This window comes from Babylonia areolata, chromosome 5 (assembly GCF_041734735.1).
Source record: "Babylonia areolata isolate BAREFJ2019XMU chromosome 5, ASM4173473v1, whole genome shotgun sequence".
Taxonomy (NCBI): domain Eukaryota; kingdom Metazoa; phylum Mollusca; class Gastropoda; order Neogastropoda; family Buccinidae; genus Babylonia; species Babylonia areolata.
Genome location: NC_134880.1, coordinates 7,755,217 through 7,767,236, shown reverse-complemented (window position 1 = coordinate 7,767,236; position 12,020 = coordinate 7,755,217). Strand labels below are relative to the sequence as shown.

The window sequence follows — 12,020 nt, the reverse complement described above, 5'->3', positions numbered from 1 at the left end:
TCTCTCTCTCTCTCTCTCTCTGTCTCTCTCTCTCTCTCTCCTGACCACAGTTTCAGTGGAAGTTGAAACTGAAGCCTATCTCCTGATCACAACATACCTTCACTCACTATCACTCTCTCTCAGTCCATTCTGATCACAGCATAACCATTATTCACAACTGCTGACTCTCTCTTTCCCTCTCTCTCTATTCTCCTGATCACAACATAACCATCACTCACAACTGTTGACTCTCTCTTTCCCTCTCTCTCTATTCTCCTGATCACAACATAACCATCACTCACATCTGTTGACTCTCTCCCTCTCTCTCTATTCTCCTGATCATAACATAACCATCACTCACAACTGTTGACTCTCTCTCCCTCTCTCTCTATTCTCCTGATCATAACATAACCATCACTCACAACTGTTGATTCTTTCCCTCTCTCTCTATTCTCCTGATCACAACATAACCATCACTCACAACTGTTGACTCTCTCTCCCTCTCTCTCTATTCTCCTGATCACAACATAACCATCACCCACTACTGTTGACTCTCTCTCTCCCTCTCTCTCTATTCTCCTGATCACAACATAACCATCACCCACTACTGTTGACTCTCTCTCCCTCTCTCTCTATTCTCCTGATCACAGCATAACCATCACTCACAACTGTTGACTCTCTCTCTCCCTCTCTCTATTCTCCTGATCACAGCATAACCATCACTCACAACTGTTGACTCTCTCTCTCCCTCTCTCTCTATTCTCCTGATCACAGCATAACCATCACCCACAACTGCTGACTCTCTCTTTCCTCTCTCTCTCTCTCTATTCTCCCGACAAGAACACACCCCATCACTCACTACTGCTGCGTGCAAGTACTCAGTCAGAAGGAATCATGAAGTCCTGTCATGATCATATTCTGTCACAAAATAATGTGGATCGTACCAACTTATATAACCCAATACAAACAGAAAACAAAGAAAAGCACAAAAGCAAACCATTCATCAGCCAACAGAGAGGTCTAAATTGTTCTTACAAAAAATGACCCGCCCCCTCCTTCGCCCCCCCCCCCCCCCCCCCGCACCCCCCCCTCAAAAAAAAAAAGCCTTGCCCTCATATCTGAATATGGACTGTTCTCTTTCTCATTTTAACACCTATCTTAAGCCATACCTGTTCATACAGTTTGACAACATTATCAGCTGATTACTCAGTGGAAAAAAGGAGAAAACGCAAAACTGTGTTGTAGTGAGTTGTCAGTTTCTGAACCGTTTCCACCTCCTCACCGATGCTGACTGTTAACACCCTAGGCCTATGGATGCAGAGTGCGTTATAATCACCCATTTTCATTACTATCATTACCATCATCATCATTACCTAAAACTCCTGGAGCGGCAGCAGCGGCTGTTAGCACTCACCATGATTCTGAAAGTGACGCCGAACAAAACACCTTCACACAGCTTTGTCAGACTAAGCCGCTATGTGAGGTGGGCATCACTGGCTTATTGATCACACTCCACACAAAACAACAGTCCTGCAGTCTCATGGCCAAATGCAACTGCAGCAAATGAACTACATAGTTAATGCAAAAAAAAACCAACAAAAAAACAAATAACAAAAAAAACAAACCAAATTAAAACCTACACAGGCCAGCCAAGGACCATTTGGGTCATCAATTATTAACCACAGCTGGCACCTCACCGTGAAGTGAACGCAGAGCGTTTGGATGGATCCGTGGTGGCTGCCTACAGATAATGAACTGCCCCACCAGCCACTGTGGTGAAGTGACTAGACTGCTGGGAGGACAAATTGGAGGTGGGGGTTTTTCAGCCTGTGGCTGGCTCCTACCTAGATCTGAATGCGCTACGGGCTGAAATGGGAAGACTGGGACCACACAGTTGAGTATCATCCACTTCATGAATGCGTCTTTGGGTGTGTTACTCATCAAATTTCCTGATCAACACTGCAAATGTCTGTATACCTCAGGCCTGGTTGATGCTGTGATCTCATTTGCCTTCTACATAATTATCTTTCCCATCACTGTGTTACTGTATTTACATATCGATTATCTTACATTGTTTCATTTCATCTTTACATTTATGTTTTACACAAACCTAGGGTTGACTCTCAAGGCCTGATCAACATGTTGGGTTTATGCTATGGTCAGACATCTGCTGCCTTTAAAACAAACAAACAAACCAAAAAAAAGGCAGGTGTTGCACGTATGTGTAAGTCCACATGTCCTGACACCTCCCTGAAAGAAACTGAAACTCAGCAAATAATCAAGAAAAGATAAACTCCACAAACACACACACATATATACACATGTAAACACACACACTCTCACATGTAAACACACACTAACACACACATACACATGTAAACACACACACGTTCCACCCCCCCTCCCCCCCCCCTTCCTCCTTCCGTCCCCCCGCCTCCCCCTCCACACACAAATGACCAAAACACACCGCACATGTTCCCATACCAAACAGTGGTCAGTCCCCACCCCAGACACGGCACACACACACACACCCACACACACACACACACTGCAGGCCAAACTGGTTAGTTCCCCCCTGAGTCACAACGCAAGGCAGCAGACTGACCGGGTGCATGGTGCAGGCACCGCACAGCTGACACATGCAGGAGCCACTCCTCAGGCCAACAGCTCACCCCGAATAACCCTCAACACAACAGAGCTCCCAAAACACTGCCACGTCACCTGGACATGCCTGTCTGGCAGTGTGTCATACTGTCTACAAATCGCCACTTTCTGTCATACTGTCTAGTCACCACTTTCTGTCATACTGTCTACAAATCACCACTTTCTGTCATACTGTCTACAAATCACCACTTTCTGTCATACTGTTTACAAATCACCACTTTCTGTCATACTGTCTACAAATCACCACTTTCTGTCATACTGTCTACAAATCACCACTTCCTATCATACTGTCTACAAATCACCACTTTCTGTCATACTGTTCACGATCACCACTTTCTGTCATACTGTCTACAAATCACCACTTTCTGTCATACTGTTCACGATCACCACTTTCTGTCATACTGTCTACAAATCACCACTTTCTGTCATACTGTTTACAAATCACCACTTTCTGTCATACTGTTAATAATCACCACTTTCCGTCATACTACAAATCACTGCACCACTTTCTGTGATACTGTCTACAAATCACCACTTTCTGTCATACTGTCTACAATCACCATTTTCTGTCATACTGTCTACAATCACCACTTTCTGTCCTACTGCTTACAATCACCACTTTCTGTCTACAAATCACCACTTTCTGTCATACTGTCCACAATCACCACTTCGTGTCATACTGTCCACAATCACCACTTTCTGTCATACTGTCCACAATCACCACTTTCTGTCATACTGTCTACAAATCACCACTTTCTGTCATACTGTCCACAATCACCACTTTCTGTCATACTGTCTAGTCACCACTTTCTCTCACACTGTCCACAAATCACCACTTTCTGTCATACTGTCCACAATCATACTGTCCACAATCACCACTTTCTGTCATACTGTCCACAATCACCACTTTCTGTCACACTGTCCACAATCACCACTTTCTGTCATACTGTCCACAATCACCACTTTCTGTCATACTGTCTACAAATCAGCACTTTCTGTCTACAAATCACCACTTTCTGTCATACTGTCTACAAATCACCACTTTCTGTCATACTGTCCACAATCACCACTTTCTGTCATACTGCTTATAATCATCACTTTCTGTCTACAAATCATCACTTTCTGTCATACTGTCTACAAATCAGCACTTTCTGTCTACAAATCACCACTTTCTGTCATACTGTCTACAAATCACCACTTTCTGTCATACTGTCCACAATCACCACTTTCTGTCATACTGCCTACAATTACCACTTTCTGTTATACTGTCTATGAATCACCACTTACAGTAGTTTCCCAATGTAAACTGCCATGTGACAATCACTGTCCCTGTCTATGCAAACTGCAATGTGACAATCGTTGTCCCCGTCGATGTAAACTGCCATATGAAAGTAGTTTTTTGTGTCTATGTGCTACCATATAACAATCATTTTCCATGTCCATGTGAACTGCCAGGTGACAGTAGTTTGTCCCTATAAAACATAAAAAAAACAACAACCCATGTTAACCGTGTGTTAACACCACTTAAATAAATAAAACAAAATAAAAGTCAAATGTGAGCAAGTGCAAAAAAATTCACTTACTCGGTGCAGTCAAATCACTCGGTTTTTTTTTACAACTCTGTTTTTAACTGTTAAAGCCACAAAAAAAAAAAAAAAAAAAAGAAAAAAAAGGGAAGGGAGGGGTGGAGGAGTATATGAGCAGTCAGGTGCAAAGGGGCTGTATCTCCCCCGCCACAGCAACAACACCAGCACCACCACCACCTCATCAGGGTCTGTCTGTCCATGCAGACACAGACTGCTTTACCTTCTTGGTCTTTAAATACAGATAGCGGGCTGACGTCTGCACAGGGACAGAAAAAAAACACAAAAACATCGTCACACACCGATCATCCATGCTGACATGAAGATGACAAGAGGTGATCGGCCGTGATGGTCATGGCAAATCACGGCGCTTCAACTCACTGCGTCCTTTAACTGGAGTTCTCTCAGAACATTCTCTGAGATACGGGTGATGTGTGTATACTGGGCAGTGACAAAAAAAAACACAACCCCCCCCCCCCCCCCCCCAAAAAAAAAACAACAACCCAAAAACCCCCAACCATCACCAAAAAGTTAAGAAAGAACCCCAAAACTTTGTCTGCAACATGTCGCCTGTGTATGTTATATCTGTCTTTTTCGTTCAGACGTTATTCTAACATTCTGAATCTGTATCTTTCAACATTATGCCTACACACATTGGCAAAAAAAAAAAAAAAAAGAAGAAATATTTGCAAAGGAGTTTTTTTTTTATGAATTCATTTTATTCTTTTGCCACCATAAGTGACTAGTCAGTTCATCACTACAGGCAACTTTAATCAACATTGAGGGGTTAATGTTAAATGGACTGTTTTTCATGCTGGAACAAAGCTTGATAGCTGCAGCCAACTTTCCCAACGCACAATAGGAAATTGAACAATCACCTCCCACACCCACCACCCCTTGGACCAAGTTTGAAGTGAAACAAGTCCGTTATGTTGTTTTGACAAGAACTGAATCATGTGAATGAGTGTCAAGTCTAAGACATTTGGCACTAGAGAGTGTTTTTCACACACACACACACACACAATAATAATAATAAAACAAGAGAGGCAAGGCCTTCAAGACTCACTTGTGATAAATTAAGTCTCCTAGCATTAATTACAGAGTAATTTCCCTTTTTTACTATCTGCACCAAAACGTTTGCAAAATAAATAAAAATTCCATGCTTAGCAAAAGAAGTTCCTGTTTGAACAAAAAATAATAATAATGACTCCTCTTGTTGTTGTGTCAGAATAAGAGGTCAAAGTGCCAAGTTTAGAGAATACAAAAAATATCAATATAACAGTAAATGCAGTTTGCATATCATTAGGCTTCATTTTTTATTATTTTGTGCCCATCCCAGAGGTGCAATATTGTTTTAAACAAGATGACTGAAAGAACTGAATTTTTTCCTATTTTTATGCCAAATTTGGTGTCAACTGACAAAGTATTTGCAGAGAAAATGTCAATGTTAAAGTTTACCACAGACACATGGACACACACACACACAGACAACCGAACACCGGGTTAAAACATAGACTCACTTTGTTTACACAAGTGAGTCAATAAAATGGCAGCCAAAGAGTTAAATCACACACATTCCATCAGACATATCTGAAGAAAATAAACAGATACAAGGAAGAGAAAAATTATATCCCTTCCTACCCATTTCCAGCTCAATTTTTTAAGAATTAAAAAAAAAAAAACCCCATATAAAAAAACAACAACAGGAAAGTTCCAAATCCAAACAAATAAACAACGAAAGAAGAAGAAGAAGAAGAAGACATGGGAAAAGAAGTGAGAGGAAATCAAACCAAAAAGAAAAAACAGAAAAGGAAAAGCAAGAACACAGGAGGAGGATAGGGGTGAAGGGGAGGGGAAGGGGGGGGGGGGGGGGGAGAGGTGAGCACATCTACACACACACACATGAACATGCAGATGCATGCACACACACACACACATGCACACCCATGTACACACACACACATGCACACACACACATATGCACACATACGCACACACACAAACTAAGCCACGCAAATAAACCCACACACAAACAAGCACAAACCCCCACATACACACAATTCCCTCCCCCCTTCCCCTCCCTCTACCCCTCCCCCCCCCCCCCCCCCCAACAACCCCCCCCACCCCACACACACAGCCAGTAGAACGGAGGAAGAAGAAGAAGAAGAAGAAGAAAAGGAGGAGGAAGGGAAGGATGATATGTACAGTGACCCTGCGCATGTCCAGCTGTTTGAATTGCTGCATGCTGCGCAGCACACACACACACACACACACACACACACACACACACACATACACAGAGCCAGTGAAACGGAAGAAGAAGAAGAAGAAGAAGAGGGAGGGACGATACATACGGTGACCCTGTGCAAATCCAGCTGTTTGAGTTGCTGCATGTTCCTCAGGACACACACACACACACACACAGCCAGTCGTGAAGCAGAAGAGAAGCAGAAGAAGAAGAAAGAGAAGGAGGAGGGAGGGAGGGAGGGATCATACATACGGTGACCCTGCGCAAATCCAGCTGTTTGAGTTGCTGCATGTTGCGCAGCACACACACATACACACACACACACACACACACACACAGAGCCAGTGAAATGGAAGAAGAAGAAGAAGAAGGAGGGAGGGATGATACGTACGGATACCCTGCGCATGTTCAGCTGTTTGAGTTGCTGCATGTTGCGCAGCACACACACACACACACACACACACTGAGCCAGAGAGGCAGAAGAAGAAGAAGAGGAGGAGAAGGGGAAGAAGAAGAGGGCGAGATGATACGTACGGTGACCCTGCGCATGTCCAGCTGTTTGAGCTGCTGCATGTTCCTCAGCACCACCTGCTTGTAGGCGGGGTCCTGGGCCAGGGGGTTCCCATCCAGGCAGATCTCCGACAGGCTGCTCGACTCCCCCAGACACTGAACGTCCTCAAAACTGTGCACACACACACATTACATCACATTACACACATTCACACACACATGCACACACACACACACATACAGATGCACACACACACACACAAACACACACGCATCCTTGCACACACACACATACACACTCACAGTCACACACACACACACACACACTCACAGTCAAACTCATACACACACAAATGCAAGCACACACACACAGAGACTCACACTCACACACAGTCACACACACACTCAGTGTCACACTCAGACACACACATGCATGCACACACACACACACACGCAGACTCTCACTCACACACACACGCACACACAGGGTAAAGAAGAATGCTTCCCACAGATCAAAATCAAGTTTCCGTTAATCCGGGGTCATGAAATAGGGTGCTTTTAGGCTTGTTTTTGCATCAAAGATCAACTGTAAACAACAGTAAGAAAAAAAACAGAAGAAAAAGTTCAGACATACAGCAGAAAAATCCTCCCTCATACAAACAACAACAGGCAACCACCATAACTGGCTTGCATATCCTATTTTCGCAGCGCTTAATTTGCTTAGAGTTAATAATGTTCCAGAGTCTATGTTGATTCCTCTGACTTTGTAAAGTTCATGACTCAAAGCAAACTTAAGCGCTGCTAAGAATGCTAGTTGCAAACCAGCACAGCAGTTTGGTTTAAACAGTTTTGGGTTTTTTTGGGTGTTTTTGTGTGTGTGTGTGTGTGTGTGTGTGTGTGTGTGTGTGTGTGTGTGTGTGTGTGTGTGGAGGTGGGGATGGGGGGTGGGGACAATTGCACACAACATTACTATAGACAAACAGGACAAGACCATGTCACACTGCACAACAAGACAATGTCACACCACACCACTGTTTCAGATAAACAGGACAAGAAGGAGGAGGAGAATAAGAAAAAGGAGGAGGAGGAGCAGAAGAAGAAGGAGGAGCAGAAGAAGAAGGAGGAAGAAGGAGGAGGAGGAGGAGGAGGAGGAGAAAAAGGAGGAGCAGAAGAAAAAGGAGGAGCAGAAGAAGAAGAAGAAGAAGAAGAAGATGATAAAAATTTAGAAGAAGAAGAGAGATGATGATGATGAAGAAGAAGAAGAAGAAGAAGAAGAAGAAGAAGGAGGAGGTGGAGGAGGAGCAGAAGAAAAAGAAGAAGAAAAAAGAAGAAGAAGAAGAAGACGAAGAATTAGAAACTGGACCGGAGCACCAAAAAAACAAACAAAACAAGCTAAGAGTACGCAAGACAGTCCGACACAGCCCTGCCTGGCCGACAAAGTAGCGCATCCCCCTACTGAGCAAACACGAGCAGAGAGCATTGACAGGCAGAAGGAGGACCTACACGTCTCTGTTGTTCATCGACACTCGGCTGCGGTAATGTCTGTAGTGCCACATGTTGGCGGCCCACACCGGAGACAATCAATCAGCGAAAGCTCACACACGATGGACCAAACCCCTCAGCACCAGTTCACTCCCCTTTCTTCACTACGCTCCTGTCGCCATCATCACACTCTTCGCTTTTCCTCGCTCAGGGGGAAAGGTATACCATCATTTCAGGTATGATGGAAAATAAATAAATGAATGAAATTAAAAAAAACAAAAAAACAAGTCAATTGACCAACTCGGTTCCACGCTGTCTTTCAGCTGTTCAACACAAGCGAAGGTCCAGAGTCTCACAGGATTGCAGCGTGGCTGTTTCTGTGGCGATGATACCGACAGGCATGACGGCGGAATGGCTAACAGTGCCTTGGAATGCTGTCCCTGCAGCTGTTGCTGGAATACGAGTGCAGCGCCTGATGGATCAAGAACTGTATTGCACTGTACTGCACTGTATGTACAGTATTGCATTGCACTGCATTGCATTGTATGTACAGTATCACACGGCATTGTATTTTACTGCTTTGTGTTGTGTTCTGTTGCACTATACTGAGCTTTACTGTGTTGCACTGTGATGCGTTGTGTTGTGCTGTATTGCATTCTATTGTATTGTATTACTTTATTTTGTCATGGCAGATTTCTCTCTTTTGTACTTGTGTGAAATAAGGGTTGCTCTCCTCAGGGACAGTGCAGTGCTGCCCCACCCACATTTCTACTGCCTGCAAGTGTGTTTGTCTTACTGTCAAAGCGGACTGTTCCGCAGAATTTTGCCATGGGCAAAACATTTTCGTTGCCACCGGTTCTTTTACATGCGTGGAATGCATGCTGCTCATGTGACCTCTGTTTACTGTTTAACCCAAAGAGGCTAGCACCCTGTCCACCACTCCAGGTCCTTAGTCCTGGTGAACATGCGAGACTCGAACCTGTGACCACTCACTTCCTAGTCTGGGACATTACCACCAGGCTACCACTGCGCCATGATGAAGAGTTTTCTTATCTCCAAAGTCAATACCTTCTAGTGCTTTGATTTATACCCAATTTTAAGCATACAGTTCACCATGAAAAACAACAAAAAACCCATGCATAAACATTTTTTTAAAAAATGTCTGTGTTCAGTTGGTTAAAAAAACAAGAACAACAACAACAACAACAACAACAACAAAAAAAAAAAGACACAAGAAAACACAAGAGAGGCACGGCCTTCAAGACTCACTTGTGATAAATTAATTCCCCTAGCATTAATTACAGAGTAATTTCCCTTTTTTACTTCTGCACTAAAACGTTTGCAAAATAAATAAAAATTCCATGCTTAGCAAAAGAAGTTCCTGTTTGAACAAAAAATGATAATAATGACTACTCTTGTTGTTGGGTCGAATATCAAAGTGCCAAGTTTAGAGAATACAAAAAAAATATCAATATAATCGTAAATGCAGTTTGCATATAATTAGGCTTCTTTTTAAAAAATTTTTTTGTGCCCATCCCAGAGGTGCAATATTGTTTTAAACAAAATGACTGGAAAGAACTGAATTTTTCCTATTTTTATGCCAAATTTGGTGTCAACTGACAAAGTATTTGCAGAGAAAATGTCAATGTTAAAGTTTACCACGGACACACAGACACACACACACAGACAACTGAACACCGGGTTAAAACATAGACTCACTTTGTTTTTTGAAGTGAGTCAATAAAGTGCCCATCAAGTACCAATGATGCTTAAATCATGACAGAGCAAACTGATTTCAGACGTAAAACCCAGTGGAAATAATAAACAATGAATGAGCATGGGCCAGCTGCAACTCACAAGTACCAATGATGCTTAAATCATGACAGATGTGCTCGCCCTGGGGCCAGCAGCCCAAACTTCACACAGAGAAGTCTTGCGTGACAAAGAGTAATACAATTCAGCACATTATAATCCATTCCACATTCTTCAGCACAGCTGTCATGGCACGAACACGCTGGGGACTGTCTTAACCATCCAGACTCTGATGACATCCACATAGACACAAACTGTGGGCCTTAGATGTGTGTCAGGAGGAAGGTGGCAGAATGGTTAAGACGCTCATCTGCCAATGCAGAGTCTGTGAGGGTCTGGGTTCGAATCCCACTGGAAAATCAAAACTGAGCGTCTGGTCATTCGGATCAGACAATAAAGGTCCCATGTGCAGCACGCATTGGCGCACTGAAAAAGAACCCATGGCAACGAGAGTGTCATCCTCTGGCAAAATTCTGTCGATGAAATCCACCTTGACAGGTACACAAACATACATGCAGGCACTCGAGGCCTGAAGGTCTGACTGAGCGCGCTGGCTTATGCTGCTGGTCAGGCAACTGCCTGGCAGATGTGGTGCGGTGTATATGGATTTGTCCGATCGCAGTGACGCCTCCTTGAGAAACTGAAACTGAAACTGTGTGTCAACAAACACCATGCGACAAGCCTGGGCAACTTCCGCTGACAGCTCGCCAAAACATTCATCTCCAGCAAGCCACAGATGTACCCATGGCCTTTTTGACTCACTTGTGTAAACAAGTGAGTCTATGTTTTAACCCGGTGTTCGGTTGTCTGTGTGTGTGTGTGTGTGTGGCTGTGTGTCTGTGTGTCCGTGGTAAACTTTAACATTGACATTTTCTCTGCAACTACTTTGTCAGTTGACACCAAATTTGGCATAAAAATAGGAACAAGAGAGGCAGAGCCTTCAAGACTCACTTGTGATACACTTTTTAAAAAATCCAAGCTTTTTATGTATTGAGTATAATGCATTTACTGATATATTTATATTTTTTATATTCTCTAAACTTGGCACTTTGATCTGATATTCGACTCAACAAAAGATCTGTCATTATTTTCATTTTTTGTTCAAACAGGAACTTCTTTTGCTAAGCATGAAAGTTTTCTTTATTGCAAACGTTTTGCTGCAGGCAGTAAAACAAGGGAAATTACTCTGCTGGGGGACTTAGTTTGCTTTCAACTGATCTTTCTCATCTTAAATATTACATTTTGAAATTATACTCAATACATAAAAAGCTTGGATGTTTTTAAAAAAGTGCATCATAAGTGAGTCTTGAAGGCCTTGCCTCTCTTGTTTCAAAATGTAATATTTAAGATGAGAAAGATCAGTTTAAAGCAAATTAACTCCCCCTAGCATTACAGAGTAATTTCCCTTTTTTACTATCTGCACCAAAACGTTTGCAAAATAAATAAAACTTCCATGCTTAGCAAAAGAAGTTCCTGTTTGAACAAAAAATGATAATAATGACTGCTCTAGCTGTTGGGTCAGAATATCAGATCAAAGTGCCAAGTTTAGAGAATACAAAAAATATAAATATAACAGTAAATGCAGTTTGCATATAATTAGGCTTCATTCTTTATTTTTTTGTGCCCATCCCAGAGGCGCAATATTGTTTTAAACAAGATGACTGGAAAGAAATGAATTTTTCCTATTTTTATGCCAAATTTGGTGTCAACTGACAAAGTAGTTGCAGAGAAAATGTCAATGT

General features: G+C 42.7%; 1 protein-coding gene across 2 annotated transcripts in view; it reads right to left on the bottom strand.

Moving 5' to 3' along the window:
• Positions 1-12,020, bottom strand: part of LOC143282343 (leucine-rich repeat-containing protein 49-like) — a 65,240-nt gene that overhangs the window by 17,767 nt on the left and 35,453 nt on the right. For both annotated transcript variants that reach the window (XM_076587950.1, XM_076587951.1), the window contains exon 8: positions 7,009-7,156. In XM_076587950.1, the coding sequence (XP_076444065.1) occupies positions 7,009-7,156 (148 nt within the window). The remainder of the gene's footprint in view (positions 1-7,008; positions 7,157-12,020) is intronic.